A 19,413-nucleotide genomic window follows, 5' to 3' on the forward strand; every position below is an offset into this window, starting at 1 on the left:
GAGTGAAAAGGTGCCCAATTAGGAAGCCATTGCAATAGTCCAGGCAAGAGATGATGTCCTGAATTAGGATATTTGACCTATGAGTAGAAAGACAGGGACATACACATATACTTCCATATTACCACTTTACTTATTATACCATATTATATATTATATATATTATATATTATATATAATATTACCATATTACTTCATATTATCACTTACGGTGGTAAAAATCTGTAGGAGTATCATTTATTTTATATATATATATATATATATATATATATATATATATATATATATAACTAATAATAACTGACATTTATATAGTGCTTACTATGTCCCAAGCACTGTACTAAGCACTTGACAATTTTTATTTTAATTGATCCTCACAACAACCCTGAGAGATAGATACTATTGTTATCCCCATTTTACATACAAGAAAGCTGAAACAGTGGTTAAATGACTTCCCAGAGTCACATAGTTACCAAGTGTCTGAGACCAGATTTAAACTCAGGTTTTTTCCTGACTTGGAGCTCTATCTCTTATTCCACCTAATTGTGATGAGTCAGTGAGTTTGTGAATTTGATTCATAATGGTGCCTACTATGGGATTGGGGAAGTTGGGAAGGAAGGTGGATTTGGCATAAAAAATGATAACTCCAAGTCATCACTTCCTTTCCTAAAAGCTCATGATCCACTCAATTAACAATTTATATAAGGATTTTGCTATGATAAACATAAAGCTCACTAGTCTGTGGTTTGCAGACGTCTTTTCCTTTCTGTGAGGAACCACTGACGATAACACCTCCAAATTTTTTCAGTACCCCATGTACAGAATTCATCCAGGTCAAGAAATCTGAATTTACTTAGAGTCAAAAAATCAGATACTTACTACTTCCTCACCTATCTTTGGCTCTAACACTTATTTTCTTCTATCCTTTCTAATCTGAAGATCATTCTCCTTGATTAAAAATAAAATAGCATTTAGTTAGTTCCTCTTTCTTAACATCAACCCCACCCACAATTCTTCTTCCTCTTCTCAATCTAAAACTAGCTATAAAAGTCCTTTTTGTTTTCTCTATCATGTTTTTTTTTTTTTCCCAACTATTCTCAATTCATTCTGAATTTTATCTCCTGACATTATTCTTAAAGGTTTATGAGAACACTACTTAAGAGAGCTAGAAGGGGTTCCAAGGGAATATAGTTAGTTAGCTTACAATATCTACAGACTGTGCTCTCTGCTTCTCCCGTTTAAAAAAATTATTAGAAAATATTCATCATTTGCAATTAAAATTAATGAATTTTTAATTCATTAATTTAAATTAATGAAATTTGGGGTACTTCTAAAGAAAGGATAATAATTAAGAAAAAAGAGGCTTTCCAGATTCCCTTTAATATTATTGCTTTCATCTTGAGATTATCTCTAACTTACCCTGTATATAACTCGTATGTATATAGTTTTTTTGTACAATTTTCTCATTATTTGCATTTCCCCAGAATGTGGGCAAAAAAATTGTTTTTTTGCCTTTCTTTTTATTCCCAGCATTTAGCATCATGTCACTAATTTTAAAATGTTTATTGACTTTGAAGAAAAATTATTCCAGTTTTAAATTACTCAAATCTAATAACTAGTATTATTATAAAATATAGTTATGCTGAAAGTTTATATGAAATTGCATAATAAATGATACTGCAAGCTTAACTCCATTCAACTCTATTCTATTCAACATAAAAATACTAATATACTAAAGATAGTGGCATTCAAAATTCAGTTGGAGACAATCATATTTGTAATTCTATCCTCCTATATTTGTTCTTAAAAATAGCCAAAGTCAAGACAAATTCACTAAACTGGGAGTTTCAACTGTTTTCCTTATTTCTTCTAAGTATCTTACAGAAGCTAATAAACTTTATATTATATTTTGCAATGAGGAGGGGCTCATTATGATTGAGGATCTGTGTCAGGAACTTGCCTCATAAGGGAAACATTCATAGCAAGATCGTCTTAATATTTTACTAGCTGGTAAAAAGAAGTGATGATCATCTGGATCCTTTTAAAATTTCACTAACCAAATTTGTCTGCATGATCTTTTTCATTTGGCATTCCATTCTACAACAAATTTAAGTAGTAATACAAGTATCTTGTGCCCTTAAAATATGGGACTAATGAAACCTAGAGTAATTTTTTCACAGGGTTGTCAAGAAGATCAAATGAGTTAGTATAAATAAAGTGCTTTGTAAATCTTAAAATGTTCTCTATATTTTCATTATTATTACTATCATACATTATATTAGTACATATTATAAATTTATTATTGTTGTTGCTGTTTTATAGTTAATAGTCTTCATTTCCTTTATAAGGATTCAAGCAGAAAGGAATGACTGTTGAGTATATAGAAAGATTGATTATCTGGGTAGAACCTGGGAAGGAAATGTAATCCAAATTTTCTTTCTTGATGGCAGTGATATTGTTATATAAAATATCCTTAAAGTTACAGTGATTGTGGTATAGAAAAGGAACTACTATATGGTTTCCTGGTAGTTTCATTCAAATTTCCTTGTTCCTTTCTTTTGTTTCCTTAGGCAATTGGGGTTAAGTGACTTGCCCAGGGTCACACAGACAGAAAGTGTTAAGTGACTGAGGTCAGATTTGAATTCAGGGACTCCTGAGTTTAGGGCTGGTACTCTCCCTATTCCTTTCTTTAAAAAAAATAACTACCAGTTTTTTTCTCTCTTTCTTCTTTATTCATTCTATACTTACATAATCACCATCCTTCTAAATTTAAAATAAGAAATTTTATTTTAGAATTATTCTTAAAACAAAACTAGCAATCCCACTAAATTTCTACTCTATGTTTCATCATGGTATGGAATCCTGGCTTCTCAAAGGGAAAATAAGGACTGATGGTTTCTTGACCAAGGATGAAGTGTGCCTAACAAACCACAAAGTATAAAAGTGTAAAAGAATGATTTTACATCAAAGTATGAAGCCAGATTTAATTGAATGAATGAAAAAACATTTAAGTGCCCATTTGCCAGGCATTGTGCAGAGTACTGGGGATAAAAATGCTAAAGTGAGGCATTTCTTATTATCTACAAGCCTACATTCTATTGGAAAAAACAAAAATATTTAAAAGAGTAGTGGACAAGAAAGGGAATTTTGGTCTAGGAGGTCACAAAAATGGTGAGTAAAGCCATAAATATTTTACCTTTTCTAGAAACAATGGTAATATGAATTTGATACTGTTCTCCCAAGAAAAACTGGTAGAACAGAAAACGCCTATCAATGTAGTGGGGTAGATCAGAAGATGGTAAAATGCCAGATGTGAATAGATGAATAGTTGGATAAATGAATGGATGGATGGATGGATGGATGGATGGGACATAAAGCATGACTTTAATCCAGCTAGATATAGGGGATTTGTGAACTTTATATTCATCTTCTATATTCCAATCCTTGTCATTCCTTGGTCACTACAAATGAAGTCCATTAAAGCTTCAAGAGTCAGAATGTACCACTGTTACTCAGATATGTAGGATTTCCAATCTATCAATGAAGATAGTACTTATACAGATGATACCATAGATACATAGAAATAGCAAAGAACTATATCTCAGCCAAAACTAGCAATAATTATTGATTAATATGGACTTATTATTTCTTATAATATTAGGGATTCCCCCAGAAATTGTTTTGGGTGTTTTTCCAACAAGGCTAAGACAGACCATCTTCATACCTTTCTCTGTAAGCTATGGGCCATGGTCTTGTTTTCAATAACTGCATTGCTCTCAAGTCGAACTAGTTGCTCTGCACGAGCTAAAACTGCATCCAGCTGCATGTCAAAGCCAAGTTCAGCAGCCATCTGGTCTAACTTCATCTTCTCTGAAAGCTGATCCACAAATTTAAGATACTAAATCCCAAAACAAAAATGAAATTGATATAGAAAACACAGTTAACAGATGAATTTGTCAGATTTTTCTCTTTCTTTAAAGCAGCATACTAATGACTGATTACTTTTCAAAGCATAGACTAAGCAGAACACTGTAATGTGATTATTTTCAATAAGGAACCAACAGAATGAAAACAAATAATAAACATATATAGCTTTGTTTTAAAAACTGAGAAAACTATAGTACATATTTGCATTTTTCTTTTAGTAATATCAAAGTAGACCAGCTATGTAATGAGAATGGAGGAAAACATGAACATATGAATAGTCTATAATGCATACATATGTGTGTGTTATATCATATATATGTATGTGTGAATACACATATATATAAACAGAGGAAGGGAGAAAGAGAGAATAGAGAAAGGAGGGAAAATGAGAGAGAGAAAAGAAAGAGAGGAAGGCACGGAGAGAGAGGGACAGAGAGACAGAGAAAGACAGAGAGAGGAAGTGAAAGAGAAAGGAGGAAGAGAAGGAGGAGAAAGAGAGGAGAAAGGGAGGAAGAAAAAGAAGAAAAAGGGAATGAAGAATAAAGGGAAGGAGAAAGGGAGGGAAGAGGAGGGGGAAAAAGATATAGAGAGAAAGAGGGAGTAGCAAACAGATGACCGAAATAGTAGCTACTAGGGCAAAGTTGAAATCAAAGAGACCTGGGTCTTAATACAGTCACCTGCCATGTAATCAGAACAACTCGTTTAGTCTTTCATTGTCCTCCATCAATTCTAGTTTCTAAGATTCTGACTAAAAAGCAGTAGCCAAATCAGTATCAACTGAAGAGTTTCGAGGAAGTTTCCAAATAGAAATTTCTTATATTAATGAAATAATAGATCTAAACCAAATGCATAAATAAATATATAAAAGAGTCAATAGTCCTTAAATGAATATCCTTAAGGATATTGATTTTGATGTATAGATTTTGTGACAGTTTTTTCAATCACTTGTGTCCTTTAATACTTATTTCTAAGTCATGGTTATTCTAAAAAATTGCTGTTGATGGAAACCTCACCCCTGAATAAATGGCACATTACTGTATAAACTACTTTGTTTACATGTTGGATCATAAAATCCAACATATGGCTCAGAAAATCAACAGACATAGCACTTGGACAGAACATTGGCAGTCATCTAATTACCAATATAAACAATGACTATGACAATATATATGAAAAGAACAGCAACAATTAAAAATAAATGGTATGAAATTATGATGACTAAGTGCACCCCCAAAGAAAGGATATGAGAAGCCACTTCCTTTCCTCTTTGCAGAAGTAGGGGCAGTAGGGTTATGAAACAATATGGTAAATGTTGCACTTTTTCAACATGTTGGCTAATTTAGCTGAATTGGGGCTTTCCCTCTCTTTTATTTTTTTATTATGAGAAGGACTCTGAAATTTATGGGATGCATCCACAGCAGTACTTAAAGAAAAAATTTATAATGCTTACATCAAGAAAATAGAGGAAAAAGCAGATCAGTGATTTGTGTATGCAACTTTAAAAAAAACTAGAAAAGTCATATGAAAAGATGCTCCAAGTCATTACTAATCAGAGAAATGCAAATTAAGACAACTCTAAGATACCACTACACACCTGTCAGATTGGCTAAGATGACAGGAAAAAATAATGATGATTGTTGGAGGGGATGCGGGAAAACTGGGACATTGATGCATTGTTGGTGGAGTTGTGAATGAATCCAACCATTTTGGAGAGTAGTTTGGAACTATGCTCAAAAAGTTATCAAACTGTGCATACCCTTTGATCCAGCAGTGTTACTACTGGATTATATCCCAAAGAGATTATAAAGAAGGAAAGGACCTGTATGTGCACGAATGTTTGTGGCAGCCCTTTTGTAGTGGCTAGAAACTGGAAACTGAATGGATGTCCATCAGTTGGAGAATGGCTGAATAAACTGTGGTATATGAAAATTATGGAATATTACTGTTCTGTAAGAAATGACCAACAGGATGATTTCAGAAAGGCCTGAGAGACTTCATTACCTAACTGATGCTGCCCCTAAATGAGCAGGACCAGGAGATCATTATATACTTCAACAACAATACTAGATGATGACCAGTTCTGATGGATCAGGCCATCCTCAGCAACGAGATCAACCAAATCATTTCTAATGGAGCAGTAATGAACTGAACTAGCTATGCCCAGAAAAATAACTCTGGGAGATGACTAAAAACCATTACATTAAATTCTAATCCCTATATTTATGCACACATGCATTTTGATTTCCTTCACAAGCTAATTGTACAATAATTCAGAGTCTGATTCTTTTTGTACAGCAAAATAATGTTCTGGTCATGTATACTTATTGTGTATCTAATTTATATTTTAATATATTTAGCATCTACTGGTCATCCTGCCATCTAGGGAGGGTGGGGGTAAGAGGTGAAAAATTGGAACAAGAGGTTTGGCAATTGTTAATGCTGTAAAGTTACCCATGTATATATCCTGTAAATAAAAGGCTATTAAATTAAAAAAAAAAAACTAGAAAAACGACAAATTTTAAATCCCAAATTAAGCACAAAATCAGAAGTCCAGACAATCAAAGGAGAGAGTAATCAAATTAAAAGAAAATTATTAAACCAATAAATAAAATAATTACTAATTTTTAAAAATAAAACAAAATAAAATTAACCATTAGTTAATTTGATTTTAAAAAGAAAAGAAGAAAAGCAAATTACAAGCATCAAAAATGAAAGGCGTGAACTTACCACCAATGAAGAAGAAATTTAGAGAATTGTTAAAAGTTATTTTGTCCTATTATATGCCAATGAATTTGACAATCTAAGTGAACTTAATGAATATCTACAAAAATATAAATTACCCAGATTAACAAAAGAAGAAATAAAATACTTGAATAACCCAATCTTAGAAAAAGAAATTGAATAAGCCATCAATTAATTTCCTAAAAACGAATCCCCAGGACCAGATGGATCCACAAACATTTAAAGAGCAAGTAATCCTGATATTGTATAAACTATTTGAAAAAATAGGTGGGGTTCCTACCAAATTCCTTTGATGACAAAAATATGGTGCTGATATCTAAACCAGGAAAAGAAAAAACAGAGAAGAAAATAATAGACCTATTTGCCTAATAAATATGGATGCAAAAATGTTAAATAAAATGCTAGCAAAGAGATTACAGCAACATATGACAAGAATCATACACTATGACAAGGTAGAATTTATATGAAGAATGCAGGGGTGGTTCAATATTAGGAAAATTATTAGCATAATTGATCATATCAATAACAAAACCAACAGAATCATAATCTCAATAAATACAGAAAAAGCCTTTGACAAGTTATAGCACCCATTCTTATAATAAACACTAGAGACCATAGGAATAAATGGAGTTTACTTTAAAATAAATAATATTTATCTAAAACCATCAGCAATTATTATTTGTAATGGGGATAAGCTAGAAGTCTTTTTAATACAATCAGAGTGGGAAGCAAGGATGCCCATTATCACCTCCTTTATTTAATGCTGTACTAGAAATGTTACCTAAAGCAATAACAGAAGAAAACAAAATTAAATGAATTAGAATAGTCAATGAGAAAACAAAACTATCACTCTCTGTGGTGATATGATGGCATATTTAGAAAGTCCTAGAGAATCAACTAAAAAAAACTGCTTAAAATTATTAACAACTTTAGCAAAGCTGCAGTATACAAAATAAATCTACATAAAACATTAGCATTTCTATATATATTAGTAACAAAGTCCAACAGCAAGAGATGGAAAGATAGAAATTCCATTTAAAAAAACTGTAGACAAATAATAGTAACTATACACAAGTCTACCTGCCAAGGCAAATCCAGGAACTATATGAGCATAACTATAAAAATTTTTCATACAAATAATGTCAGATCTAAACAATTAGAAAATATTAATTGCTCATGGATAGGCTGAGTCAATAATAAAATAATGTCAATTTAACCTAATCAATCTATTTACTCAGTGCCATACCAAACTATCAAAAAATTATTTCATAGAGCTAGAAAAATATTAGCAAAATTCATAGGAAAGAACAAAAGCTTGAGAATATCAAAGGAATCAATATTTTTTTTAAAAAAAAACATGAAAGAAGGTAGTATAGACATACCATATCTCAAACTGTATAATAAAGTGGAAATTATCAAAACAATCTGATAGTATGGTTAAGAAAGAGTGTTGGATCAATGGAATATATTAGGTACAAATCACATCATAAGAAAAGCCCATGGTAACCTACATGATAAATCCAAAGATCTAAACTTTTGGAACAAAAACTCATTATTTGACACAAACTGCTCAGAAAACTGGAAAACAGTATGGCAAAAACTAGATATAGACCAACTTCTCACACCATATACCAAGAAAAGATCAAAATGGGTAGAGTGATACCATAAGCAAATTAAGAGAATTTGGAATAGTTTAGCTGTCAGATTTATGAATAAGGGAAGACTTTAAAACCAAAGAAAATATTGAGAGCATTAAAAAATATAAAATAGATAATTTTGATTACATAAATTAAAAAGATTTTGCACAAACAAAATCAATGTGACCAAAATTAAAAGAAAAGCAGAACAATGAGGGAAATTTTTGCAACAAATATCTCTAATAAAGGCCTCCGTTCTCAAATATACAGAGAGCTAAATCAGTTTTATAAAAATACAATTCATTTCCCACTTGATAAATGGTCAAAGGATATGAGTAGGCAATTTTTAGACAAAGAAATCAAAACTATCTATAGTCATAGGAAAAATTTTCTAAATCACTATTGATCAGACAAATGTAAATTAAAACAATTCTGAGGTATCATCTCATACCTATCAGAGAGGCTAATAAAAAAAAGGGGGGGGAATTTTATATGTTAAAAAGAATATGGTATAGGACTGCTTGCCATCTAGGGGAGGGGGTGGAGGGAGAGAGGGGAAAAATCGGAACAGAAGTGAGTGCAAGGGATAATGCTGTAAAAAATTGCCCTGGCATGGGTTCTGTCAATAAAAAGTTACTATAATAAAAAAATTAAAATTAAAAAAAAATATGGGACACATATATTATTGGTAGAGTTGAAAAGTAAACCAACCATTCTGGAGAGTAATTTGGAACTATGCCCAAAGGGCAATAAAATTGTTCATATACTTTGATACAATACAACTCCTAGGTCTATATCCCAAAGACATCCAAAAAATGGGGAAAAGATCCATTTGTACAAAAATATTTGTAGCAGCTCTTTTTTGTGATGACTAAGAATTGGAAATCAAAGCTCCATCAATTGGGAAACAGTCAAACAATCTGTGGTATATGATTGTGATGGAACACTATTATGCTTTAAGAAATCACAAGCAGAATAATTTCAGAAAAATCTGGAAAGATTTACATGAACTGATATATAGTGAAGTAAACAGAACCAGGAGAACATAGTACACAGTAACAGCAATATCATTCAGTGAAGAACTTACCTATTCTCTGCAAATAATGATCCAAGACAATCTCAAAGGACTAATGATGAAGCATACTACTGGTCTCCAGAGAAAGAACTCATACTGATTTAATACAGACTGAAGCATGCTATTTTTCACTTTCTTTCTTCCATTGTTTTTCTTATTAGAATTTACTTGTACAAAATGACTAATATGGTAATGTTTTACATAACTGCACTGTGTAACCTATTTTTGATTGCTTATTGTCTTGAGGAAGAAGGAAAGGATAGAATTTGGAACTCAAAGAAAAATGATTCTTAAAAATAGAGAGAAAAAATCTCTGCAAAAATTTTTAAAAGAGAAAAAGAAAGAAACTGAGGCCCAAAGTGAGTGAGTGATTTATCTAAAATCACAAAGACATTAAACAGCAGAACTGATAACTGAACCCCAATACTGTAAAACAACATTCTTTCCACAGAACTTTGCTATTTCATTACATGACCAACATTTGGGTTTTTTTTGGAAAATAGTTCATTGGCAGTAATTCTATTTAGATATGCAACCTGGGGACCTCTTATGCATCCAAAAAAAATAAATTGCTGTCTTCAATACTAGAGAATGGAGCATAATTCTAGAAAATTACAATCGGTTATTTTTTGGAGAAGGAAAGAAAATTAAGCTTAAAATTTAACTAAAATGTTTATTTACATTTTAGAGGAATAATAAGCATTCAAAAAATGTTTTGCACCAAAATAATATATAATTTTTATTCATATTTTCATGTATACTTTTATGCTCTTTAGATCATAGATTTCATAGGTAGCCTAGAATCATAGATCTAGAATTAGAAAGAATTTTAGAAGACATTTGGTCCAACCTATTCATTTTATTGATGAGGAAACTGAGACCCAGATATAAAGTGACTAAGTAATTGAATATGGATTTAAACCCAAGTATAGTAACCCCAATTTCACTACTCTTCTCACTATATATTGAGAATACATATAATTTCTGAGAAGCACTGGGATAGAGTATTAACTTTTAAAAATGGTTTTTAATTTGTTCTGTCATAATATCCAATATGAAAAATTAAAACAAGCCTTTATGAAATTCTTGCTTTAAACCTTTTTTTTCTACTTCATATTGTTAATAGTGAATAGTATAAATAAATAAATCTAGAACCAAGAATCAGTATTATGTGTAATAGGGATAAACTATTGGCCTTTCCAGTAATATCAGGGGGTAAAATATGCCTATTATCACCACTACTATTTGACATAGTCTTATATTTGACAATGTCTTATAAATGCAATATATATATATATATAATCTACAACTGTAGATATATATGTATGCAATTTATATATGTGTGTGTGTATATATGTATATTATATATATGCATACATACATTCTATGGTTATATATGAATAAATATATTATATGGGCAGCTGGATGGCACAGTGGATAGAGTACTAGGCCAGAAGTCAGGAAAACTCATCTCCCTGAGTTCAAATCTGACCTCAGACACTTAGTAGCTGTGTGATCCTTAGTGTGTGTGATCCTTCAAAAAGTAAGTCACTTAACCGTTTATCTCACTTTTCTCATTTGTAAAATGAGTTGAAGAAGGAAATGGCAAGTCACTCCAGTATCTGTCAAGAAACCCCCAAAGGGATCATGAAGAGTCAGACATGACTAAACATCAACTGAAAAGCAATTTTTATATATTTATGTATACATATTTGTTATATATAAAATTATACTGTTATACATAAATATTTATAGATGCATAAAATATCAATAAGACCACCAAAATATTATGAGTATAATAACCAAAGAAGAAATAAAATTATTATTTTCTGCAAATTATATGATTTTATATTTAGAAAACCATAGAAAATCAACTAAAAAACTAATTGAAATAGCTAATATTTTATAAAGTTGCATGCTAAGTCTTTCTAAATTACTTTATCCTGTTAAGAAAAGAACTCATTTCTATAATTTGAGGATGGCACAAATAACATATCTCCTCAGAAGTGTTCATGTCAAACTCTTTGTGACCTCATTTGGAGTTTTCTTGGCAAAGATACTGGAGTCATTTACCATTTCATTCTCCAGCTCATTTGTACAGATGAGAAAACTGTGGCAAATATAGGTAAATGACTTGCTCAGGGTCACACAGCTACTAAGTGAGGCCAGATTTGAACTCAGCGACAAACCTTCTTGATTCCAGCAGTCTGTTCACTGTATCCTCAGATGCTGAATGGAAATTCTAAAGGGTAGCTAAATTTTTGCCACTTGAGATTATTCTTCAAGGTATAGGACTAAAATCATAATACTGCTTTTCTTTCATACTGAAAGAGAACAGAGATGAAAAAACAAAGTAAGAGGAGAATAAAATTCTGCTTGATTTTTTTTTCTAACAAAAAAAAAGAGAAGTTATGGGGGGACTGAAACAAAGATGCAAAACTGGAATGCTATCTTGTTTCTGTCAATCTCATTAATGTCTGTTCTGCTCTCAGATATCCAGAGTAAGTATGGTAAAGTGATTCTATACCTAGTGGCTATATAAGTTGTGCAGAAATTCAGAAATCATTCTGTGCACTGATTATTCAGTGGTTAATTAATAAAGAAAGTTTCAAAAAGTGGAAAAGAAAACTAGCAACATTTTCCATTTCTGCCTCTTCCAGAATCATTGTAAAGACAATCTGGTACCATCAAAAGAATTGGGAATCAGAGGGTTCAAATCTCAGCTTTTATTACTTATAATATGAATGACATTGAACAAGTTACTTCCCATTAAAACCACTCAGTTTCCTATCTATAAAATGTTATGGTTGGTCCAACTACAAAACTACAATTAAATCTGAAAGTCCTATGAAATCTCCTCTCCACCCCAATTTCATTATATTCTGACTTTTCTAATGGAATCTTCTTTACCCCTAACCCAGCAATACAGAAGAAAATAATAAAATGCTGTTTCCTTTTCATTTAGTTCAACAATAACAATACACTTTTTCAATAATTTACTTGACCTTTTAGAAGTGAAATAACCATCTAGAGGGGAATTTTCATATTTCTACAAGACAAGATTCAAATTAGTACTTTGTGTTGGAAATAATTTTTTTTCTTGTTCCATTTTTACTAGAAATTAAGATTTAACTTTATTATAATCCAAGGAGTCCCAAAAATCCAGGACTGCTCTCTTCTCCAATAATATCACCTGCTGCTTGAAATTTTTTTTAGGTGAATTAGGATTTAGGAATAAATGTCTAATTGCAGTATATATTGGATGACTTTTTAAGATATGTTTTTATCTTATAACAGATGTTTCCATTAAGTAAAATACCACTAGATTATTACTTTTTGTTTTTCAAGGCTCAAACTGTCTAGCAGAACATCTCCAGATACCAGCTCCCCCTCCAAGCGTGTCAATTGTCTCTGAAGACTCTCAAAATGATTTTCTGCATTCTGGGCCCTTTGCAGAGCTTTCTGGTGAAGTTCAGTCTCAGTCTCCAATTGTTGAGTCAGTTTAGCTATCTGGGCTTCAAGCTGGGAAACCATCTGTTAAGAAAGAAACAGAATAGGACTGAGTTTCATTGAAAAGCAAGAAAGTATTTTAAAATGAGTGCTCAACTGCTCCAGCAAAACTATTTATATTATCACCTTACAGATTCAAATCAATTGATTTCTTTAAATTAATTTTTTCCATATAAAATCTAAAACAAAACACTAATCATATTTATCTCTAATGCAAAGACAAACTATTTTCACTATTTAACAAAATCTGTTTACATTATCTAATATAGCTTGAATTCTGCCTAAAACACTGAATTGGTTAAGTGACTTAATTAGGATCACACAACCAATAATCAGTGAATCAGGCCCATATAGTAGCTCTTGCCTATAATCCTCTAAGGGAAACTGATGGAATTTAGGCACTTGAGTTTAGGAATTCTGAATTACAAGAACTAAAGTTGATCAACTGGTTGTCTATATCATCTGGCACCAACATGATAATTATTGCTTTGGAGATAACCCTATATACTTTGTCTCATGGCAGAAAGCTCTCGCATGAACCATATCTTATGTTTCTCTGTATCTCCCTATGTATTTATACAGTCACTCAAAGAATATTAATTTAATAAATGCCAAATTGCCATCTTTATTTTGCACATTAGAAACATAGTGCTCCATTTTACCACACATATTCATTTGATTCAATGACAAGTCCAGAATAGGAATCCAGGACCCCGCTGGGGACAATACTTTTAGATAAAGAATGTTCAATCTTTAAATATTAAGGAAAGAAAATGTTCAGAATGAAATAATAAATGCCAAGGTTTTTTTTTTTGTTTGTTTTCAGTGTACCCTACATAATTTCACATGGCATAGCATAGGGATAGAGAGCTAGTTAACTTTGAAGCCAACAAGACCAGGATCCAGATCCTTCCTCTGATATGTACTTGTGAGACCCTCAGTAAATCACTTAATGTCTCACAATATTCTAGATAAAAAATCTAAGACTTTAAGCTGTACAGAAGGTGACAGACTGAATTCATTGATAAGGAGTTTGTTTTATTAAGGAGTTCTATAGAATAATAGTGTCAAATTCAAAAAGAAATGGGGCCATCAGACTATACATAAACATCTGTGCCAAACGCTTATTAATTTAGAAAAACATGTTAACATTATCTGTGTTCCATATTTAACATATATTGGATTGCTTGCTATCTAGGGAAGGAGGTGGGATGAAGGGATGGAGAGAAGTTTGGGGAACAGGTTTTTTAGGGGATTGAATGTTGAGAACTGTTTTTGCTTGTATTTTGAAAATAGTTATTCTTCAAAATTAAATAAATAATGTTTTTTTAAAAATAATAAAATATTATCAGTGTTCTATTGTATTACATTTTAATTACGGAATGCATAGCCTGGGACCACATATTAGATATCTCTGCTACAGAACAATGAAATCATAGATCCAGTCTTTGTCCCTATGTCTAAATACTTTCCTATATGATTACTAGTTAGTCAAGCTATTACAGCCTTGGAGATAACTTATTTAGGAACTAAAAAAAAGGCTAAAGAAATTGTACTAGAGTCAGCTCAAACTGGGTTAAGAAAATCATTTGTCAAATTTTCAATGTGAGCATTTTTACTCAGAAAATGGCAAATATAGGAAATCAGAGCTTGATTTATTGTTTTAACTGTGAAAAATAAAGCGATGAAAATGTTAATACTATACTATAAGATTAAACTTAAATATGTTGTGTATACATTTTTAGAGAGCCAATTGTTAAATACTTGCCAATATTTATCTATTATTAATATCTAATAGCTACCAAATCTACATTTCTAGCCTTGACTTTTCTCCCATCTGGTAGACTTATAGTCAATTTTCATTATTCACAGATTCCATATTTTTCATTTGGCCTACTCACTAAGTTTTATTGGTAATCCCAAAATTAATACTCAAGGCACTTTTACAAACATTGAGGAACATAAGTAGAGTGGCAAAAAAAATTGAGGGCATGCACAGTCCCAGCTGAAGATGAACAAAATGATACTCTTAATTATTTTCATTATTACAAGTGAGTGGTCAAAGAAGGGATAGGCAGATATATGTTTGGAAATTACCATGAAAAAAACTTTAGAGAAGAAGGAAAAAGAAAAGAGAAAAGGAGAAGGAGGAAAGGAAAAAGAAGGAAGAAGAAGAGAAGGAGGAGGAGGAAGGAGGAGGAGAAACAAAGAAAAAGAAGAAGAAATAAAGATTAGAATTCAGACCACCTAATTCAATATTGGATGGGAAAAAACAAAGCAACTTCATGAAAAAAACTCTATCAAAACATCATTCAGTGCAAGTTTTATAGATTTGTTTTTAACATCAGAGATCATAGAGAAATCATTATCTGTGGCTTCTCAATTGTGTAAACCATTTTCAGCCTGGTTGATTGACTATTTAAAAAAACAACCAAAAAGGAAGAAAATATTTTCTCTAGATAATCTACACTTATTTCTGAAGGTGTTGCACCTTAATAGCTCATGTCTCATTGTACAAAAAAATCATAATTTCAAAATCCACCTGCTACAAGTATCCTGAACTTTCAAGGTTAAACAAACACTAAGGACCCAATTCAAATTCATGATAATATAATGGTGACTATTATAAAATAACCTTTAAAAAGGAAAAGAAGAGAAAATTTGTTACGGTAGAAAGATAATGAATGTGCCGAAATAATTTACAGGAAAAGTAAGGCTTTCCTAGGTTCTATCATGAATTATAAAGGTAGGATTTTTAGAAGGATGACTGTTCTGCAAATGGAAGCACACCTAAGTTGATTTAGCCAAGCCAAGTCTGACTCTGCCTTTTTGGCCTTCAAATTGATATTTCTCAACTATTTACAGTATGTTTTGCCACATCAGCTAGAAGTCAGCACATTGCCTCTTCCACAAACAGATTTATCAAGTTGTAAAAAAAATATCAATTCTCCAGAAATACTTTTAAAACAATATGGGAGCCCTATTTTCTTCCAATGCTGCCTGAGCATGAGTCATACAAGACAGCAGTAACTATATGCTTGATTTGGGTTTTTAAAAAGGAAAAGGAGCTATTGAAAAAGATTACTGGGTAGGAAAGTCAGATTAAGGCATGAAAAAGACTGAGTCATTATCACTTTTATGGGTGTAGAGAGGGTGGAACCAGCTTAAACAATTTACATCACTTTCTTTAGAAAATAAACAAATATATCATGCTGACAATTTTATGTTATTTCACATGCTAGAATTAAAACCATTTCAGGCAAAGCATTTTGAATGGAAATGGGGAAGGAAAATAATAACATGGTGTAGGAGCAAGCCATTAGCTATTGAAGGTCATCTACTTCCACTTGAATTAAATTATTTTTCTTGATAAAGACACATTTTAAAAAGAAAGGTTATGTTATTAGCATAAACCTTTCTTGAAGTAAGTTCCTTTATTCAACAAAGTAACTATGTTAAATTATTCTATAAGCAAATTACCAAAAAGCATACAATACTGTAAGCTCAGTGATGTATCATATAATGTCACATTTTGTAACACAACATTTTGCCACATCAGAAAACCTACTAGTTGTCAGTTTAATACAACTACAACATTGTACAAGGAAAAAAACATTGAAAGATTTAAGAACTTTGATTGATGCAATAAGCAATCAACTCCAGAAGACTAATACTAATGGATTCTCCCAATCTCTTAGAGATAATCAGTGCAATGAAACTTAGATTTTCACAAGCAATCAATGTGTGACTTTATTTTGCACTATTTTATGCCCATTTATTATGAGGAGGCCCTTTAGGTTTTTTTGGTGGGAAAAATGATTAGAGGAAGGAGAAAGTAGAATGAGAATGATATCAAAAAAAGAAGAAAAGAGCATCGTTTTTAAAATGTAGAGGAGAGAGCAAAAGGAAGAACCCTCAGAGGAACAAAACAACGTGAGTAGTATGCTAAATTTAATATGCACTCTTAAAAAACAAACTATATTAAAATTTCATGGTTTTTTGTATATTATTCTTTTCCATTTATAAGAAAATTTGATGTTTTATGTTTTTCAGGGTTTTTATGCTTTTTTAAAAAAGAGGCATAGGATGCTCGATCATGAAAGAAAAAGAAAAAGAGGAAGAGGAAGAGGAAGGAAGGAAGGAAGGAAGGAAGGAAGGAAGGAGGGAGGAGGGAGGAAGGAAGGAGTGAGGGAAGGAAGGAAGGAAGGAAGGAAGGAAGGAAGGAAGGAAGGAAGGAAGGAAGGAAGGAAGGAAGGAGGGAGGGAGGGAGGGAGGGAGGGAGGAAGGGAGGAAGGAAGGAAGGAAGGAAGGAAGGAAGGAAGGAAGGAAGGAAGGAAGGAAGGAAGGAAGGAAGGAAGGAAGGAAGGAAGGAAGGAAAAGAAGGAAGGAAGGGAAAGAAGGAAGGAAGGGAGGGAGGGAGGGAAAGAAGGAAAGAAGGGAAGGAAGGAAGAAAAGACAGAGAAGAAAATATGCTTCAATCTACTATCTGAGTCCAAAGCTTCTCTAGCTAGAAGTGTTTAGTATATAGGAGTCCTTTGGAATTGTGATTGATTCCTGTTATTGACCAAAATTACTAATTTTTTTTAAGTTGATTATTTTTACAATATTACTGTTATTGTATAAATTATTCTCCTGGTTATGTTTATTTCATTTTGACTCAATTCATACAAGTCTCCCAGTTTTTCTCAAATCATCCTCTTCATCATTTCTTATAACACAACAATATTCCATTGCATTCATATACCACAATTTGTTCAGCTATTCACCAATTGATTAGCATTCCCTCAGTTTCCATTTCTTTGCTACCATAAAAAGAGCTGCTATCAATATTTTTCTATATTTTCCTCCATCTTTGAACTTTTGGGATATGTAATGGTATCACCAAGTTAATAGTATGTACACTTTAATAAATTTGAAATTATATTTCCAAATTTGTTTCCAAAAAAGTTTGACAATCACACTGTGTAAATATACCTGTTTTCCCTCAGCCCTCATCATCATTTATCATTTTCCTTTCATGTCATCTCAGCCAATTTGATGCCTATGATGTAATATCTCAGATTAAAATCAGATTTTAATAAGTTATGCACAGAAAATAAAAGTAAAAGCAGGTGGAAGCAAGGCAAAATAACAACTTGGGATTTTTTTGTTTTTTTCTCTAAAGAACCAAGAAAGTGTATTAGTCACCAAACATCAGACTTAATTGCTAAAAATAAGTGGGTGCCAAAAACAACCAATTTAGAATATAAATTAATGTATAAAATCTTATAAGAAAGGATGATCAATAAGTATGAGTAGTATTATTTCATAAAGTCAAGAGAAGTCATAATAGGTAAAATCACTGTCCGGACAACTAACAAAATATCCAACAAAACAAAGCCATCACGAGGGTATTCAAAAGATGAAAATGGAAGAATAGCCTCAAAAGAGAAAAAGGAAAAAAGATGCTCAAAAAAACATTTTATCAAAATATTTCTTCCATCAAGTTTAGTAGTATCAAATACTGGAACCCTAATATCTTAGACCCTAAGATACTTACATGGAAGATAAAAATGGCACTAGTAAGAACAAAGATAGAAAAAGCAACCAAACTGGATCAGTTATATAAAGGATATCAGTGTTAGAGATAATGGAAATTATGAGGGCCTTGAGAGAACCTATATGCAAGGTGTCTGAAGCAGATAATACTAAGGCATGAAAAAAACTGGTGACCTTATTAAAACTTAACTCCAAAAAAGATGACTGACAGAATATCAATGATTACCAACCTATTACAAAATTTTTATGAAAGTCACAGACAAATTAAGAGCAATTTCAATGAAAATATTAAAAGAGGATAAATAGGCTTTTGATAATTATATACAACATGGATCACATTTTTAAAATCTTATAGATAATTTAAAATTACAGGGCCTATGAAATCCTATTGTGCTTATTATGTGTTAATTACCAAAAAAAAAAAAAAAAAGAAAGAAAGAAAAAATAAAAGTAACTATTTGATTCAGCAGAACAAAATACTGCCTTCACTGTCTCCTACATATCAAGATCTTGGAAGGTATAATAAAAAGAATAATGCTATCCTATGGTCTTTTGATGCTAAACACGAGTAAGACATAAAACAGGGGGATATGTGCTTGTCAAAGATATTTGACAGTGAAAGTCAGTCAAGAAGGGATTCCCTGTTCCTGATGAAGTCCTCCAGATACTCCTATTTGTGGATTGAATTGCACTGATTGCAGCAAGCTCCAGGACATTTCAGAGCTTCCAGGAATATATCCATAATTACTCCAAGGAATTTGAGCTATCCAATCACATAAGAAAGACAAAGTGAATAAAGACATGCACTAGATAAAATTCTAAACTTGGAATCAGTTCAAATCAGTTCAAAGGCTCTCTCAGAAATTTACTGGCTGTGTGCTCTTGAACAAGTCATTTAACTTCCCTGAAGTTCAGTTTCCTAATCTGTAAAACTAGGGGAATGATTTCAGCTAATCCCTTCCACTTCTAAATATATGATCTTACAAA

At 31.8% G+C, this 19,413-nt stretch overlaps 1 protein-coding gene across 1 annotated transcript in view; it reads right to left on the reverse strand.

The window, feature by feature from the left end:
• Positions 1–19,413, reverse strand: part of CCDC170 (coiled-coil domain containing 170) — a 114,880-nt gene that overhangs the window by 32,076 nt on the left and 63,391 nt on the right. Inside the window, exons 7-8 of the mRNA XM_031937619.1 lie at positions 12,712–12,912; positions 3,722–3,895 (exon numbers count right to left, since the gene is read on the reverse strand). Of these exons, the coding sequence (XP_031793479.1) occupies positions 3,722–3,895; positions 12,712–12,912 (375 nt within the window). The remainder of the gene's footprint in view (positions 1–3,721; positions 3,896–12,711; positions 12,913–19,413) is intronic.

The sequence above is a fragment of the Sarcophilus harrisii genome, chromosome 4 (assembly GCF_902635505.1).
Source record: "Sarcophilus harrisii chromosome 4, mSarHar1.11, whole genome shotgun sequence".
NCBI classification, from domain to species: Eukaryota; Metazoa; Chordata; class Mammalia; order Dasyuromorphia; family Dasyuridae; genus Sarcophilus; species Sarcophilus harrisii.